This window comes from Podarcis pityusensis, assembly GCF_964106645.2.
Source record: "Podarcis pityusensis genome assembly, chromosome: 12".
Classification (NCBI taxonomy): domain Eukaryota; kingdom Metazoa; phylum Chordata; class Lepidosauria; order Squamata; family Lacertidae; genus Podarcis; species Podarcis pityusensis.
In genome coordinates, this window is record NC_138037.1 from 46,587,407 (window position 1) to 46,603,762 (window position 16,356).

Consider the following 16,356-nt stretch of genomic DNA (forward strand, 5'->3'; position numbering starts at 1 on the left):
GAGATGGAAATAATTATGGTTGGTGCACTCAGACTTGCTAGCATTGTGATATTAGGACTTGGCTTCAGGCACTGATGAGGCTTCCCAGATGTAGTAGTGAGTTCTTGCCGGAAAGTAGAAGAGAGGTAGGCTGCCAGCTTCCAATAGTTGCCATGGGAACCAAAGTACACCAAGCGAGAAGCCATCTAAAAGAGAACCCAGGGAGATAGAACTGGAAAGGGGCAACTGGCAATGTAAGCTGCTGGAAGGCTTCAGCCAAGCAACTGGAAACCAAGCAGGGTAAAAGGGAGGGTGGAGAATCCCTGGTGTTTCAGCAAAGTTGGCTGAAGAAAGCGTGAGTGAGGAGCTGCATTGCTTTCCCACCATGGGCAGGGATGGGGCACCTGTGGCCTTCCAGATGTTGTTACCCTACAGCTCCCTGGCCATTAGCCATGCTAGCTGGGGCTGATAGGTGTTGCGCGTCCAGAATACCACAGCTTCTCCATCCATGCCGTATGGCAGTGTTTCCCAACCTTGGGCCTCCAGCTGTTTTCAAACTACAATTCCCATCATCCCTGACCACTGGCCTTGCTAGCTGAGGATTATGGGAGTTGTAGTCCAAAAACAGCTGGAGGCCCAAGGTTGGGAAATGCTGCCTTATGGCAGTGGTGGCGAACCTATGGCATGCATTGCCAGAGGTGGCACTCAGAGCCCTCTCTGTGGGCACGCGTGCCGTTGACCCAGCACAGAGCCGGCAGAAGGTGAGAGCGGTGCGTCGAGTCCTCAGCTCAACTTGGGCAGCCGAGCAGCCGCCTTCCTCTTCCTCCTGCTGAGAGGTTGAGGCTTTACACACCCTCTGGCTGGGCCAATGGGAGGCAACAGGCAGGGTGCGTCACAAGGGAGCCAGCAGGGGAGGATGGCATCGCTGGCGAGCTCAAGAAGCCATTTTGTTCCAGTCCCGGGTAGCCAGGCAGGGCCGCCACCGCCCCATCCTCATCGCCCTTCACCCAGCACTGGGGCTCCGGGCCCCACCGGCCTCGCCGTGCCATGATCGCCTCCTTCTTTCTGCCATACTTCTTTACCAAGCTCAACCACAGCCAAGTACAGCGAGTGTGGGCACGCCCGGGGCCACACCGGACACACCGCGTAGGGGCCAGTCGGGGCTGGGCGAGGGAGCAGGAAAAACACTGTTGGAATTTATTTTCTCTAAAAGCTGCTCCGACTGCTGCAGAAACAAGTATTTTATCCTAACAGAGAAGATGAGTATCTCATAGAGAAGACAAACCCAGTCTTTGTGGTGGTGATGTCAAAACATATTAACTACACTTACCTTCATGAAGGCAAACAACAGTGCTGAGAATGGGTAATTCTTGTGTTAAAAAGGTAAAGGTAAAGGACCCCTGACAGTTAAGTCGCGAACGACTCTGGGGTTGCGGCGCTCATCTCTCTTTACTGGCCGAGGGAGCCGACGTTTGTCCGCAGACAGTTTTTCCTGGTCATGTGGCCAACATGACTAAGCTGCTTCTGGTGAAACCAGAGCAGCGCATGGAAACACCGTTTACCTTTCCGCTAGAGTGGTACCTATTTATCTACTTGCACTTTGACATGCTTTGAAACTGCTAGGTTGGCAGGAGCAGGGACTGAGCAACGGGAGCTCACCCCGTTGCGGGGATTCGAACTGCCGACCTTCCAATCGGCAAGCCCTAGGCTCAGTGGTTTAGGCCACAGCGCCACCCGCATCCTTAATTGTTGGGTTAATGAACCGCAAAAAGATCTATATGCATCTTCTCTTTCAATGCAAACACAGAGAGCTTGCCTAGAGTTCACACAAATTCCCCAGATACAAAGCAATATGGTAACCAGATACTGTACTTCTTTCTTAAGGAGTCAGAGTAGTGACAGCTACTGCAGATTGTGCACCAATTCAGGTTAAATGGCCTTGTTGGCACTTTGTGATAAATAAGTGGGTTTTGGGTTTCAGTTTGGGCACTCTAAAAGGTTCACCATCACTGCCTTATGGGAACAGGTACCTCACCTGTTCCTCCCATAATAATAATAATAATAATTTATTATTTATACCCCGCCCATCTGGCTGGGCTTCCCCGGCCACTCTGGGCGGCTTCCAAAAGAATATTAAAATACTATAATACATCAAACATTAAAAGCTTCCCGAAACAGGGCTGCCTTCAGATGTCTTCTAAAAGCCTGGTAGTTGTTGTTCTCTTTGACATCTGGTAGGAGGGTGTTCCACAGGGAAGGCGCCACTACCGAGAAGGCCCTCTGCCTGGTTCCCTGTAACTTGGCTTCTCGCAGTGAGGGAACCGCCAGAAGGCCCTCAGTGCTGGACCTCAGTGTCTGGGTAGAACGATGGGGGTGGAGACGCTCCTTCAGATATACTGGACCAAGGCCGTTTAGGGCTTTAAAGGTCAGCACCAACACTTTGAATTGTGCTCGGAAACGTACTGGGAGCCAATGTAGGTCTTTCAAGACCGGTGTTATGTGGTCTCTGCAGCCGCTCCCAGTCACCAGTCTAGCTGCCGCGTTCTGGATTAGTTGTAGTTTCCGGGTCACCTTCAAAGGTAGCCCCACGTAGAGCGCATTGCAGTAATCCAAGCGGGAGATAACCAGAGCATGCACCACTCTGGCGAGGCAGTCCACAGGCAGATAGGGTCTCAGCCTGCGTACCAGATGGAGCTGGTAAACAGCTGCCCTGGACACAGATTTGACCTGTGCCTCCATGGACAGCTGTGAGTCCAAAATGACTCCCAGGCTGCGCACCTGGTCCTTCAGGGGCACAGTTACCCCATTCAGGACCAGGGAATCCTCCACACCTGCCCGCCTCCTGTCCCCCAGAAACAGTACTTCTGTCTTGTCAGGATTCAACCTCAATCTGTTAGCCGCCATCCAACCTCCAACCACCTCCAGGCACTCACACAGGACCTTCACTGCCTTCATACTCCCATAGGCCTCATCTGCTTCCCTTTTGCTTCTGCTGTACATTACACCTGGATTTCTACAGTCAGGAAAAGGAAGTGGGTGCCAGGATCAGGGGAAGAATGGATGGGGGGGAAAGCCATCAGGGAGGCAAGAGGTGTGTTGAGGATCTCTCATTTTGCAGCCCTAGGCAGCAGTGCTGAGTCCTCTTGTGGGAAGTAGCTCCCATACAGCTGAGCAAAACCTGACATGAAATTAATTAAATGGCACACTTTTTTTGGAATTAGTATCTTTGGAGTCAGTCAGAGCAGCTGCAGGAGGGGGATGGAGAGAGGAGGAGGTTGATTCTTTCTGTCTACCACCTCCCTGACAAAAATGGTCTCTCCCAAGCTGCTATTTTCATTTCAGGAGAAGCCTCTGTGGACAGGAATGGAAAGATGCTCAGGTTGAATGTCTAGATTTCCATGAGCAGCATCATAGTTAAATAGGCTTGTAACCAGTCTAAATTTGTAATGTAGATATGCCGAAGGGTATCAGCTTTTCAACCTTCATCTTAACAAGGCCCACTTGGAAGTCAGGTTTATTGATATTGATAGTTCAGGAATTTGGGATTGCAACCTTTTTATACTCTTTACTACAGTAGACTGATTTGTGCCTGGAGGCTGCTAAGGTTGCCATATGTCTACTTTTTCCAGGACACGTCCTCTTTTTCATGGGTAGAGTCATCACAGTGATCCATCGTTAAAAACAGAAGTCGGCAAATGTGACCTCTTCTTTGCTCTTCAAAATATGGCATCCCTAATAGGATCTACTTTTGAATAAATACACTTTATAATCTGGTTTTGTGTTGTAGGACTAAGGGTTCAGGCTGCAAATTCAGGCCCATTTACTTCTGAGCAAGCTCTGCTGAACACTTGGAACAGATTTCTGAGTAAATATGTAAAAGGTGGCACTGCATGCCCTTTAAGTCTGGCTTGAAATTAGAAACACTTTCGTTGCTGCTGCTGCTTAAACCAATTTTAGCAAGACCCCACATAGTTAGTTAGATTACTTCATTAACCTAGGAGACAGACATTTTACGTAAAATATTTATATCTGTATTTAATGTTTATCTGTTATCAGAAAACTCCATGGGAAATTTTGTATTTGAATGGTGCCCAAATGGCCTCTTAAAATTATCCACTCCTGTTTCATGCCAAATCGGGGAGACTATTTCACAAAATTTATTTGGCAGGAGAGGAAAAGATATCTAAGTTGTCACTGAAACCTCAGCAACAGTGTAGTCATCCTGGCCACCATTTTGCATGCCTCAGTTCTAAGCATTGTTCTGTGCATTGTGTGCATGAGAGGTGAAGAATGAGCAAAGAAAATTCAGTAAAGTAGTCTTTTTATTTTTCTACAGGGGTGAAAGAAAATCTCAGGACTTGCTTCAGAAAAAAAAAAAAGGCTCCTGATAAATTTTGGCTCAGCTCCAGTTTTCACGCAAAGAAGAAAACCTATCTCTCTCACTGCTATTAATTAGATTTGACCTCTCCTTAAGAACATTTGCTGGGGAATCTGCTCTGGTTCTTTATAAGGGCAGTTTAAGGCTGGCTTTGCCCTTTAACCGCCTGTCCCTGTCTTACAAGGTATTATCAAGAAAGAAAGAAAAAGATTTCAGGGAGAATATGGAAGGAAGTTTGCTTCAGAGGAGGAGGAAAGGAAATGTGGGAGGAGATGAGCAAGAGAAGAATAAAGAGGTTAGTTTGGTTTCTGGTTGTTTTTCCCCCCTGGACCTGGTTTGTTTGTTATAATATTTATATATAATTAAAGAACTGCATACAGTGGTGCCTCGCAAGACGAAATTAATTCGTTCCGCAAGTCTCTTCGTCTTGCGAGTTTTTCGTCTTGCGATGCACGGTTTCCCATAGGAATGCATTGAAAATCAATCAATGCGTTCCTAGGGAAACCGCCTTCAGACCAGGTCCGGGGACAGTCTGTCCCCGGACCTCTTCTGAAGGCTGGGGGGGGGGGGGACAAGGGCTTTTCTTCCCACCCCCAGCATTTTAAAAAACCCCAGGACAGCGGAGGACTTCTCCGCTGTCCGGGCGATCTTAAAATGCTGGCGGGCGGCATTTTAAAATCGCCCCGGACAGCGGAGGACTTCTCCGCTGTCCGGGGCGATTTAAAAGCCCCTGGGAAGGCAGGCAGGGGGGACAAAGACTTTCGCCCCCCGCCCGCCTTCAGAAGGTGTTCCCGCCCCCCGCCCCGCTTCGGAGCAGCGTTCCGAAGCGGGGCGGCTGGGGCAGGTGTTCCCGGCCCCCCCGCCCCGCTTCGGAACAGCGTTCCGAAGTGGGGCGGCTGGGGCAGGTGTTCCCGGCCCCCCCGCCCCGCTTCGGAACAGCGTTTTAAAATGCTGGGGGTCGGGAGCGAAGCGTTCGCTGCCGACCCCCAGCATTTAAAAATCTCCCCGGGACAGCAGAGAAGTCTCTGCTGTCCCGGGGAGATTTTTAAATGCTGGGGGTCGGCAGTGAACGCTTCGCTCCCGACCCCCAGCATTTTAAAATCTCCCCGGGACAGCAGAGACTTCTCTGCTGTCCCGGGGAGATTTTTAAATGCTGGGGGTCGGCAGCGAAAGCTTCGCTCCCGACCCCCAGCATTTTAAAATCTCCCCGGGACAGGGGGAGATTTTTAAATGCTGGGGGTCGGCAGCGAACGCTTCGCTCCCGACCCCCAGCATTTTAAAATCTCCCCGGGACAGCAGAGACTTCTCTGCTGTCCCGGGGAGATTTTTAAATGCTGGGGGTCGGCAGTGAACGCTTCGCTCCCGACCCCCAGCATTTTAAAATCTCCCCGGGACAGCAGAGACTTCTCTGCTGTCCCGGGGAGATTTTAAAATGCTGGGGGTCGGCAGCGAACGCTTCGCTCCCGCCCGCCAGCATTTTAAGATCGCCCGGGGCAGGTGGGGGGAAGGCAGGCGGGGGGGAGCAAAGACTTTTGCCCCCCGCCGGCCTTCAGAAGAGGTCCTCTTCTGAAGGCCGGCTGTGGGCGAAAGTCTTTGCTCCCGACCGCCAGCATTTCCCTATGGGCTTTCGTCTTGCGATGCAAGCCCATAGGGAAATTCGTCTTGCGAAGCGCCTCCAAAACAGAAAACCCTTTCGTCTTGCGGGTTTTCCGTCTTGCGAGGCATTCGTCTTGCGGGGCACCACTGTAGTTGAAAGTCCTCTTGCCTTGCTGTTGACAGGTTGAAGCCAAAAGGTTCATATATACCCACCTGACTGCTTCGATCAGTGGAACTGGAAGTGTTATAGGTGCCGTCTTACCCATAGGCGCTAGGGGTGCGGGGCACCCGGGCGCCAGGCTTTCAGGGGCGCCAGGCTGAGAGTCCGGGGCCCGAGAGTTGAGTCCGGGGAAGAGCCTGCCTATTGGTCAGAGCGCTGCAACGGGCTCTTCTGCTGCGTGCGGCTTCGCACCGCAAGTTCAGGGGTGATCGAGCCAGCGAGACGCTGAGGCGGCTGGTCAGCTCCGCCCTCCTGCGCGCCTGGGACTGGGCAACCTGGGGGGGAGGCTGGGCGGATCTTTGCACTCTGGCACCGCATATGCTTAAGACAGCCCTGGTCCCACATAATATCTGCTCTGCATCTGTAGGAAGTCAATATTTTAGTGTGGCAGCACCTACACTTGGGAACTCCCTGCCTATTGATATCCAGTAGGCATCTTCAATGTACCTTCTGGCACCTGATAAAACTTTTTGTTTAGAAGTGCCTACCCATATATTTTGAAAGCTGCTGTGAGTTCTAATCTGTTTTAAATTTATATTGTTATTTTAACTTTCTGAAAGTCTTAAATTATTATTGTTACTTTTTCCTTATTGATCATTTCGTTGTTGTATTTTTTTGGGGTAAACTGCTTTGAGCCTTGCCCCCCCCCCCCCCCATCAAGCCTCAGAATTCGGGTACATGAATCCAGACAATGTGCTTCAAATAAAAGCCATCTATTCTGTGACCAGAAAATAGGGGTATATATCATACTAGTGAGACCTCAAAAATGGGAAGTGTGAAATCCTATACAGTCTCAGAGGAATGGATATTGGGAATTGTTAAACTATGCTATACTATTGCTATGGATATTGGGAATTGCTATAATTGCTGAAAATATTAATTGGATTTTTGTGGAACAAATTGGAGGCTATAAAATCATTCAGCCAATACTTCAGCGGGCTAGTCTGAAGCTAGAGAATGGTTGATTGGAAGGGGCTGTAGCCCGTGTTTCATTTAAATAGGGCAAGATTTTAATTTAGATAAAATAATTTTTAAAAACCCAAAGCATGTCTCTTGCAAGTGTCAAATCTGTTGCAGGAGCCGTTTGCTTTGAGACACGGCTGACAAATGGGACTCCAAACTCTTGCTCTTATGTAACTCCTTTTAAAAAAAAAAAAAAAAAAGGAAGTAGGAAGTGGTTGTTTTGAATTAATACTCTTGTTGCAAGATCACCATTTGTGGAACAGCAACAGCTGTAATAGCTCTTGTTTAGCCTTGGAAAATAATTTCTGATGAAAAGAGCCCCAGTAAATCAAAATAAGTTTGAGGTAAGATTAGGTGTACGGCTAAACAAAAAGAACCCAGTGAGCTCTCGCTGCATACAAATAGCGCAGCATGTACCATTCAAGATAAGCAAAGTTTATGATCGTAATGCTGAGGAAAATGTCTTTAGACTCCAGCTAGGCTTCTCTTGATCTTCTTATAGGATTTATATTATCCCCATGGCTGAAGTTATTTGAGTATTCAAGCTACTCTATCTTTTCTTGGCAAAAAAATGTTCCTTGCTACCGTTTAACTCTTTGGCAATCTTTTTCACGTGCTACAAAGTCAGCACAATTTGTCTCCTTTGCGTTTTTGCTAGGAGTGATAACAGAAGGGTTGGCATTTTCCATGATCAGGGAAATGCTGCAATGTCTGGACTAAAGGAAACTGCACATATTCTGTGGAAATATGGGAAGTAATATGCATGGCTATGGTTCATGATTCAGGAGCCTGAAATGTGGATGCGAGATAGAGATAGAGATAGAGATAGAGATAGAGATAGAGATAGAGATAGAGATAGAGATAGAGATAGAGATAGAGATAGAGAGATAGAGATATATTTATTCTGCATGTCTGAGCCAGAAGGAGATGCTTGAAGGGGCACAGCCAGCTTCTGGGTCTGGATTCTTCCCCCCTGCCTGAAAGTTTAAAATATGTTTAATGCAGTGATGGGGGCCCTGGAATAAGGAGCAGCTGGCAACTCAGGGTATACAGTGGTACCTCGGGTTACATACGTTTCAGGTTACAGACTCCGCTAACCCAGAAATAGTACCTCGGGTTAAGAACTTTGCTTCAGGATGAGAACAGAAATGCTTAGCTAAGCATGGAAAGGCTATATAATGGGCTTCAAGTTCCTTTTTACCAATCACCTCATTGGGGGTAATTTGGCACCCCCAAATTACCACGGATAGTGTTGGGGTGGCCGTAGCTGCGCACTGCCAGCCATCCGGGGGGAGGGCTCAACTCTCCCCCATGCCGCTGCAGGAGAGCGATCCCCGCAGAGGCTTGAGAGTGAAGTTGCGCCCCTCCCAAGCCTTCTCGGGAGGAGAGCGAAACCCACAGAGGCTTGGGAGGGAAGCTGCACGCCCTCCAGCCTTATGGTTGGCGGGGCGCAGCTGGTGGGCGTACAGGGAAAGGGGAGGCTACCAGCAAAGCCGCGCAGCTCCCCCCTTGCTGGGGCGCCCCTGAGAGGCCAGCACCCTGGTGCGACACACCACTAAACCCTATGGGAAAGACGGCTCTGCTTATAACTTGGTAAACTTGGATTTTGCCTTCTGTGGAGTCTCCTGTTGGGATAACAAATGCAGAACTGAGATGAAAGACAGTTTTACTGAGCAGGAGCAAATGATGTACATTTTCTGGAAAACTTTGAATAGGAAGGTTTTCCTTTTCAACTTGATTTGCACAGGGTAATTTGTACTACGAATTTTTCTGATGGCCCTAGAGGGTGATCTACGTAATTTAGCATATTTATTTGACATGTTTTTAGTAAACAAAGCTTAAAAATTTGAAACTGCCAGGCCTGTCGAATATTTATTTGGAGTTGGTACCCATCTATTGTCACTAATGAAATTACAAAGCAGAAAACATGCTGCAGAAACATTAACCTCTGTAACATTTTACACCCCAGACCACCAGCAAGAGCTCAAGGCTTGGTCCAGCAGGATATTGGAAGACATTTATTTTTTTTTAATGATATTTATTCCAAGTTTAAAGCTACAAAAAAAAAAAAAGAGAAAAAAAACAGTACAAAATACAAAGAAAAATTTAACCATAACAGAGCAAAAAGTAGAAAGAAAAAACAAGGAACAATAAAATAGAATACAAAAAGCAAAACAAAAGATATAAAAATGCATTGAATTAAAATAGAACAAAAGCAAATTAAACCTTTACTAACTTTTTCCCTTTACTTATTTCCTTGACCTCCTCTCACCTCCCAATTTTGTATTCTAGTTTAGATTGTTCTTTCCAGCACATCCTTCCAACCTTATTTTCATTTACATATTTTAATTTAAATATTATAATTAAACATCCTCTGTTTCTGAAACAGAGGATATTGGAAGACATGGGATCTGTTTGGTTGGTTCTCCTACACTCTAATAACATATCTGCCTGTGCTGGTCCAGGGGGGAGGTTACCGTGGGGCAAGGTCCAGGACCTGAGTCGAGGGTCGGCAGACAGTCCTCCACAGGCGAAGCGGGGTCCACAGCGAGGAGCCGGGCAAGGACAGGAACTCTGGGGGAACAGGACTGGGTGTTGGCCGAAACAGCTCTTCAACGACGTTGCTCCCGCAACCTGGGACTGGGCTGACTGGCCTTTATCTTCTCTGAGGCCAGGGGTGGTCCCGGCCCCCAGGTGACCCGCCTCTCCTGGCCTTAAGGCGAGCACTCCTCCTGGGAGAAACCAGTTCCCTCCGCCTCTCTGCCCTGAGCCTCTGCAGCTCAGGAGAGGCTGGTGGGTTACTGGACCCAGGGGGAGACTCACTTTCCCCTGACAGGGCTGGGAGAGGCGCACCTGTAGGCAATGCGTCCTCAATTGCCTCCGGAGCCAGAGTGGATTCACCTGGTGCCTGCTCCTGAGGATCCGGCACAGGTGCAGGCGCTTCAGAATCAAGGCCCTACCCCAGCTCAGCCGGCCCTGGAGGCGGGGACTCCTGTGCAGCCTGGGATTCCTCCAGTTCAGCCTCTGAATCGGATTCCCAGGCCATCACACTGACTTTCTATTAAATATTCACATTTTTAAAGAATCCGAAATAGACTTGAAACATTAAGGATGAGCTTTGCAATCAGAAAATAAATGCACAATGATTTAAAAAAAAATGTCAGTAAAGCAAGTAGTTGTTTCCAGCTGATTTCTCTGGGCAGGTTCACAATTGCAATATAAATCATAGCTGTGCCTGTTGCTTCATGTTTTTATTGTGCTGCAAATCTACTGGCATAAGTCCATAGAAAGTTTGAATTGATGGATGTGCTTTATGCCAAAGGTGGAGGCAGGCTTTTCTCAGGTCGCTTCCCTCTGGCTGATGTTCTGTTTCTGCTAAAGCTAGATCACCTTGCAAAGGTGGCATGTTGCCATGCAAGCAGATGGGCTGCAGAACAAGCAACCAAGCTGTCACTCAGGAACATAAAGCACATTGACTAAGGGCAGGATTCCAGGCATTAATGACTAGAATGGCGTCTAGTGCAGAGTTTTTACATCTCTTGTAAAAGAGGCAATGTTCCACTGAGTGATGGCAGAGCGCTGGATTAATTCTGAGAGCCAGTCACAATTTCCAGTAGGCATTTATAGAATACGGCCTAATAGATAAGCAGCTGACCTAGTAAAATGAAATAAAATGGAATAAAATCTTTCAGGGCAAGCTTTATGGGTATAAGGAATGCAGTGCCGTGGATTCATAATTAGTTCTCAGGAATTCCCTCAGGGTCAAAATCATGCCCCTTCTGATTTTTTTGACCAATGCAGACATAAATGTTATGGCTTCAGTTCCAAGGCAGTTTTCCTCCCTGCTCCACCTCATTCCACTCTTCCACTTTGCTTAACAGAAGCCTGATGGAGAGTTCTGGTGGATTTAGAAGCTCCCTATTTTTGCTGGTATGGGACGCAGGTGGTGCTGTGGGTTAAACCACAGAGCCTAGGGTTTGCCAATCAGAAGGTCGGCGGTTCGAATCCCCGCGACGGGGTGAGCTCCCGTTGCTCAGTCCCTGCTCCTGCCAACCTAGCAGTTCGAAAGCACGTCAAAGTGCAAGTAGATAAATAGGTACCGCTCTGGCGGGAAGGTAAACGGCGTTTCCGTGCGCTGCTCTGCTTCGCCAGAGTCATGCTGGTCACATGACCCGGAAGCTGTACGCCGGCTCCCTCAGCCAATAAAGCGAGATGAGCGCCGCAACCCCAGAGTCAACTGGTGTGACCACTGCAGCTTAACCTGTGCTGCCCTCCCAAACTCAAACATGTCCAAGTTCCCGTGTAGTGGAGACCAGTCTGAGCTATCGCTGTCACTGTGAGGATATTGCAGAGGAACGTTGGGCCTGTGAGCCATAACCTTTATAATTAGCTGAACAGAATTAAACAGGGTAAGGTATTGCTCTACTGTCTAACTGCCTTCCCTCAGTAACTTGGTTGATCACAGAGCTCTCATTTTTAAGCTCTAAAATGCATGCTTCCAGGGAACAAGTGTCTGGGAGTTGCACAGTCAAAGAATCATAGAATTGTAGAGTTGGAAGGGGTCCTGAGGGTCATCTAGTCCAACCCCCCGAAATGCAGGAAGCTCAACTAAAGCATCTATGACAGATGGCATTCCAGCCTTTTAGTTCTGCTGTTGAACCACACTGTTGACTCATGTTAAGCTTGTGATTTACTAAGACCCCTAGGTCCTTTTTACGTCTACTACTTGGCAGCTCATTTTCTGTCTGCTTCAAATCTGCTGTGAATCAGCTGGAGAGTGAAGAAGCTTTTGGGCCTCCTGCCCTGGTGCTCTACCAAATCCTCGACCCTCCTTCATCCCAGAACTGTGTACTTACTGTCTAGTAAAGTCCATGGAGGCTTTCAAGCTACAGTGGTACCTCGGGTTACATACGCTTCAGGTTACATACGCTTCATGTTACAGACTCCGCTAACCCAGAAATACTACCTCGGGTTAAGAACTTTGCTTCAGGATGAGAACAGAAATCGTGCTCCGGCGGCCCGGCGGCCCCATTAGCTAAAGTGGTGCTTCAGGTTAGGAACAGTTTCAGGTTAAGAACGGACCTCCAGAACGAATTAAGTACTTAAGCCGAGGTACCACTGTACTCAGAATCAAGTGCTACAGCTTTGAAGCAATACCAGTGTTCAGATCACTATACTGTAGTGTGCGTTTTGAGAACAAGTGAGGATTATAACATATAGCTACGATTCCCCTACAAATGTCCATCAACTCTGGGGGGGGGGAGGGCTGGCCCCCTCAAATCTTTTAGGGGGGCAAGGCCCCTCATCCCCTAGGACTTGGCCCCTATGATTCTAGGCAGGCTGATCAAGGGAGAGGCTCCCCTTCAGGGATTTGGGTCTCAAGCTGCAGAATACATTTTGGTGATATGAGGGTATTTAGCATATTTTTCTATGGGGTTTATCAGCTTGCTATATAGTGTTCGAGAGCACCTAGAGCTCTGGTTTATGTTAAGTTGCGCATTTCATTCACTTCAGGCTCTTTATCTTTGCCTGAACCTTAGTTCAGCAGGTTTCTCCCTCGCACTTGTATATGTAATTATGAATTCCGCTTGGCTTATTAGCTATCTAGCATTTCCACATATCCCATTGTTAACTACCTAGCAACTCTGCATAATAATGAAGTAATTTCTTTGGCCCAGATCCACATAACCTAATTCTCCAGCAGAATAAAGTGTGCGTTCAGCTTTTTGCTGGGTCAAACAGGCCCAAACGCCAGTGGCATCACGGATGGTTCAGGTTCAGCTGTCCAAAGGGTGCTAAGAGCAGGAGAATGTCTGCAAAAGTAACAAGTTTGTATAGAGAGATTGGGTTGCCTGATCACGCAGACAGGGAAATGACTTGGCACTTTTCAGAACTGCTTCTGGAATTCCTCCCAGTACACACTACTGTTATAAAATTTATTCTAATATTGGGCATTTATTGTCATTCCTGTGCTTGAGCATTTGGCTTCCTACAGCAAAAAAGAACTGTGTATGACAGTTTGCTGCAGATTTCTAGAAGGTGAAAGGAAAAAGAAAGAGTCACATGTACACGTCAGATTCTTGGCCCGGGTGTGTCACTTTAATGCCGTACTTCTATTAGTGAGAACTGGTTTAGCTCCTTTAAAAAACCACTGTCCTGTGGATCTTGCATTGCTACGTTGAATAAATCTTATCAAGCATCCGTTTCATATGACCGGGGACCTTTGAGTAGTGGCTGTCATGCATGGCAAATGGTAAATCTTAATTCATAATTAAACCTGGTGTGTTCAGTGACATGTAGACATGGTGGCATGCAAATGTAAGTAACTCCTATAAAGACGCTCTGCTTTAAGTCTTCTGAGAGCTGTTAAAGTTTCCTTTTTGGTGGGAAATAGACAACTATTCTCTTTGGTCAGACACCCTGACAGCTCGTAATATTGCACAATGCAATATTAATTGCATAATTATAATTGTGCATTGTGGACAGAACAAGAGCCGGGACTACTCGGCAGTTAAACCTCGGCTGCGACTCAGCTCCCCATCCTGTTGAGTCCCACTGCGTATCTCCTAAGACCAAATTGCTCTTTGTGCTGCTTTTAGAAGTGCCTTGCAATTCATGGATAGTAGAGGCTGCTCTATTTTGAACCCTGGATAAAAGGTGCAGACTTTTGAAAAAGTCTTAGAGAAGGTGTGCTTTTAAGTAAACAGAAATTTGTTCAGAGGAATTGTGTGCATTCCCAATGATGAATTTAATAGCAATAAGCTATTCGAAATAGAAGAAAGCAATCTTTGTTTTGGATGTTCATTTAAGATGGGGTGGATGGGGAACCTGCAGCTTTCCAGAAATGACTATGGCACCCAGTAGCCATGCTGCCTCAGTCTCATAGGTTGTCTATCCCACCCCCACCCTGCCTTAAATAAATTAAATGATTTCATATGCTCTTGTGAAGAAAAGTAAGGTGATATACTCTTGGGGATACTGCTGTGATGGGGGCAAAACCTTCCTGCCCATACTGACAGGTACAAGATTTTGTTTCAGGGATCTAGGAAAAAAACAGCAAGTGTCCAAACACCAAGTAAAAATGGAGGGGGCATCTATACATTTACAAGAGAGACCCCCCTCCCCTACAGAATGCATACAGAACCCAAAAGGGTGTTTTGTACTCTTATAAAAAGTTCCCTCCACACATACGACTTTTCAGGCATTTTGCTAGTGTGAAATAAAATGCATTTAAATTCTGGCATTAATTTGTCGATTAGATTTATATCCTGCCCTATCACCATAAGGGCCCTTGGGGGCAGCCCAGAAAAGCATCAAAATCAATACTTAATTACAATTTAAGATGGCCAACACCATAGACTAAAAGAGCTGTATAAAAGAGTTCCAGGACTGTTCTCTAAAGACCCTTCTGAACCATCAGCCTTCTGAGAGACTAAGGACAGCAAAGGACACTGATTTTGCTTCAAGGTTGCCCAGGCTTAATTGTAATAATAATAATAATAATAATAATAAGAAGAAGAAGAAGAAGAAGAAGTACCCCGCCCATCTGGTTGGGTTTCCCCAGCCACTCTGGGAGGCTTCCAACAAAGATGAAAAATACATTAAAATTTTAGAAATAATTTTAGAAATAATGGCCGTCATTTAAATAGAAATGCAAGCCATCTCATCATTGTGGGGAAGAAGACTATGGCCAGCTGTTGTTCAGGTGCTCACTGCTAATGGCCAATATCAAATGGCCTCTTGCTTTCCTTTCTTATGGTACTTTAAAGCAGACTCGGCCTGCGCAGCCCTACAATAGAGGACTCATTCAAGTGGGAGGGACTGTCCTGTAAGATAGGACAGATTGTCACCCTGATGATGTGAGGTGACATGGGGAAAGATTTCTACAGCACCAAGCTACACTTATTTTTGTAGTTAAGGTAAAGGTAAAGGGACCCCTGACCATTAGGTCCAGTCGTGGCCGACTCTGGGATTGCGGTGCTCCTCTCGCTTTACTGGCCGAGGGAGCCGGCGTACAGCTTCCAGGTCATGTGGCCAGCATGACTAAGCCGCTTCTGGCGAACCAGAGCAGCGCACGGAAACGCCGTTTACCTTCCCGCTGGAGCGGTACCTATTTATCTACTTGCACTTTGACGTGCTTTTGAACTGCTAGGTTGGCAGGAGCAGGGACTGAGCAACGGGAGCTCACCCTGTCATGGGGATTCGAACCGCCGACCTTCTGATCGGCAAGTCCTAGGCTCTGTGGTTTAACCCACAGCACCACCCGCGTCCCTTATTTTTGTAGTTACTCAGAGCTAATATTCAATACCTGACAATCTGCTCTAGGGAGGAAGTTCTACAGCAGTAATCTACATTTGTGGTTACTTAGAATTGATATCTAGTAACTGCTGCTTAGCAACTGAGTTTTAAAGGAACCAGCCTAACTGCACAAGCAACTCAAGCAGTCTTTCAAAACACTTGGCCTAACAGTGGGTGTGGAAGGGAGCATATTGCTTGGATCATGCCATGCAGCCAAGGTTAAAAGGGGGTGAGCTACAACAGACCTGCTATTGTTGTGGCAGATCTAATATCTCACCACCAACCTCTTCCTGTCAGGTGATGATCAGCATTGAGGAGGGAGTCCGTGGTGGTAAAGGGTTTCATGCAAATCTGGAAGCCGCACACTTTAAGAAGAAGGAGGACCTTCTTAGTGGCTCCTCCTTGACTTTTTGGAACTCCTTCCCTAGAGAAGCTAGGGACTGGCTCCCTCCTTGTTGTCCTTGCACCTGCAGGTGAAGAACTTTTTGTTCCAACAGGCTTTTGGGGACTGACTGCTTTTAATGAGGGGGCTGGTGTTGCAGTGAGTTTGTTGTGGTTGCATGCTTTTAATAGATATTTTATATCTAAAGTTCTAATTCTATTAATGTTTAATTGTTTTTTAATTAACACCCCCCCTTAGTTCTTAGTTTATCGGTATGTCACCTTGAGCCCCGTCAGGGGAAAAGGCAGGGTATATATAATATATAATACAGTGGTACCCCAGTTTACGAACTTAATCTGTTCTGGAAGTCCGTTCTTAAACCGAAACCATTCTTAAACCGAGGCGCACTTTCCCTAATGAGGCCTCCCGCCGCCAGTGCCCTTCTACCGTTCGGCTTCCGTTCTTAGACCGAGGTAAATTTGCAAACACAAAGAGGACAATTTCCAGCAGAAAATCTATGTGAGGTGTGTGTGTGTTGCT

General features: G+C 47.1%; 1 protein-coding gene across 4 annotated transcripts in view; it reads left to right on the top strand.

Moving 5' to 3' along the window:
• The first annotated feature begins 263 nt into the window (after window positions 1-263).
• ATP2C1 (ATPase secretory pathway Ca2+ transporting 1) overlaps window positions 264-16,356 on the top strand; it is a 67,620-nt gene continuing 51,527 nt past the window's right edge. Inside the window, exons 1-2 of one of the 4 annotated variants that reach the window (XM_080974644.1) lie at window positions 264-279; window positions 4,316-4,652. In XM_080974644.1, coding sequence (XP_080830770.1) covers window positions 4,581-4,652 — 72 coding nt within the window. In that variant the 5' untranslated portion in view covers window positions 264-279; window positions 4,316-4,580. Of the gene's footprint in view, window positions 280-4,315; window positions 4,653-15,888; window positions 15,908-15,955; window positions 15,976-16,356 lie in introns of those variants that run through there. The other 3 variants (XR_013978028.1, XM_080974648.1, XM_080974647.1) reach the window with 3 other exon arrangements.